Below are 1,801 nucleotides of genomic sequence, written 5' to 3' on the forward strand. Positions count from 1 at the left end.
CCCGCCATTGGGCATGAATTGTACGTATGAAGGAGGTTACGGTCTGACGCCTTTTGCGTACTTTTGTTGAGCTCCGGGGTGTTTGCCGCTTGAAATGAGTCGCGGATTCACTAACACTATCATAATGCTCAGGCTTTGTCCTCTAGGTGGCATTTTTGATGCCAGCGGGATGACAAGAAAATAAAGACGGTTTCGAACTGCTCAACAGACAGATTTTCTAGCACGTACGCTATGGATTGACAGGCCTGCGTGGGCGTGGTCAATTCGTGCTCAACATGACGGCACAAACTCCCGCTCGCAGCGCAAAGCTCTTGCGAACAATGTACGGAACATCCGCAATATTCAGCATACCTCTGTGACTAGAACGTTGCAGTCTGATGTATTGCGTATCCTGAGCAGTCGCTCAATCGAGACATCCACAATGAATTAGCACTTCATCCGAAGATGGTTAACACCACCGCCGAAATCCACACCAGACCAAGCAAATACATGTGACTCGCATGACTGACACCTCTTTCAGTTCACCTGAATTTCCTCCAGTAATGATGACAGTCTTGCCGGCCATTCCTTGAGAACCACGGTATTTTCCCTTGGTACACTCGCAGTATATCTTCAGAGTGAGACCCACAGCCACCAGCAAAATAATAATCTTAAAGAGAAGACCCACAAGAGCCATGCCAAGCTGCATGGCGAACAAATGCATGTTGCGTCGGTTGCCACTGAAATGTAATAATTTGTACAGTAAGAAGATACTGCTATATGAACTAAAGACAATCCTGAAAGCTGAACTCGCCTCTAGTAGTCGCGCTTTTGCTCTAGTGTCTAAAAACAAGCAATATGATCTCTGTTGCGAAAAGGTATTTTTAGTAGAAATTCACACATCCTTACAAGAAAACCTTCTGCATAGAGCATTAAACCGCTCCATCGAGTGTTATTGGAAACATTTTATAACCGCTACTTTTTTAATAAATGTAAACCTAAATCCCGCAGTTATGTTACGCATTCTGAGAAACACTTCTATACATTTGAACTATTCATTAATAACTATTTGAAATTGCATATATACTTAATATACTTTTATCTACAAATATAGTACTACACGTGATATAGTGGTATCTCGTTAACATGGACACGTCCGTTCCCGCAAAAATTGTCCATAATGTGGGTTGTCCTTAATAACCGCACAAAAATGGTGTCCATATAGCGGAGTTTTTAGAATAACAGGGTCCATATTAACGATACATTACTGTATACATAAATATCCTATATAAACTTCAGGTTTCATAGAAAAAAACTCCTGTATTTCAGCGAGTTCGTTATACATTTGTGCGTTCCTTGAAGTGATAACCTTGTTGCTGGTTAAGAAAAGCAGGACAAGCTCTTCCCGTAAAGCCCTCCACCTTTCCAACTTAAGCAGGACGAACACTGGAGAAGAGGCGAGTCCCTCCTAACCTCCTCTAACCGTTTGCTCTGCTTAAGTAGAAATAGAGGAGGGATTTGCGGGATGAGCTTGCCCGGTTTTCCTTAACCTGCAACATAATACACACACTCCTAGAGAGATGTTTTTAATTTTCCTCGGAGTTTCTCTGACTGTGTTTCTCTCAGCTTGAAGAAAAACTCTGGATTCAGTTACATGAGATGGTTTACCACATGGTCCAGCGGGAGAGGAAATACGATTTCGTGGGGCTTCTAGAAATTAGTTTTTAGTTCCACACCAGCGAATTCAATGTAGACACAAATGATTGGTGTGTTTTCATTTGGAAGTTTGCGTCTGATGAGCTACAGCAGGGGTTCTCTGCCC

General features: G+C 42.5%; 1 protein-coding gene across 1 annotated transcript in view; it reads right to left on the bottom strand.

Moving 5' to 3' along the window:
- Window positions 1-703, bottom strand: part of LOC120842095 (retinol dehydrogenase 13-like) — a gene marked incomplete at its 3' end in the record, with an annotated part of 29,290 nt that extends 28,587 nt beyond the window's left edge. Inside the window, exon 1 of the mRNA XM_040213122.1 lies at window positions 526-703. Coding sequence (XP_040069056.1) covers window positions 526-703 — 178 coding nt within the window. The remainder of the gene's footprint in view (window positions 1-525) is intronic.
- Between the last annotated feature and the right edge of the window lie 1,098 nt (window positions 704-1,801).

Source organism: Ixodes scapularis, unplaced genomic scaffold (assembly GCF_016920785.2).
Source record: "Ixodes scapularis isolate PalLabHiFi unplaced genomic scaffold, ASM1692078v2 PGA_scaffold43__4_contigs__length_2004386, whole genome shotgun sequence".
NCBI classification, from domain to species: Eukaryota; Metazoa; Arthropoda; class Arachnida; order Ixodida; family Ixodidae; genus Ixodes; species Ixodes scapularis.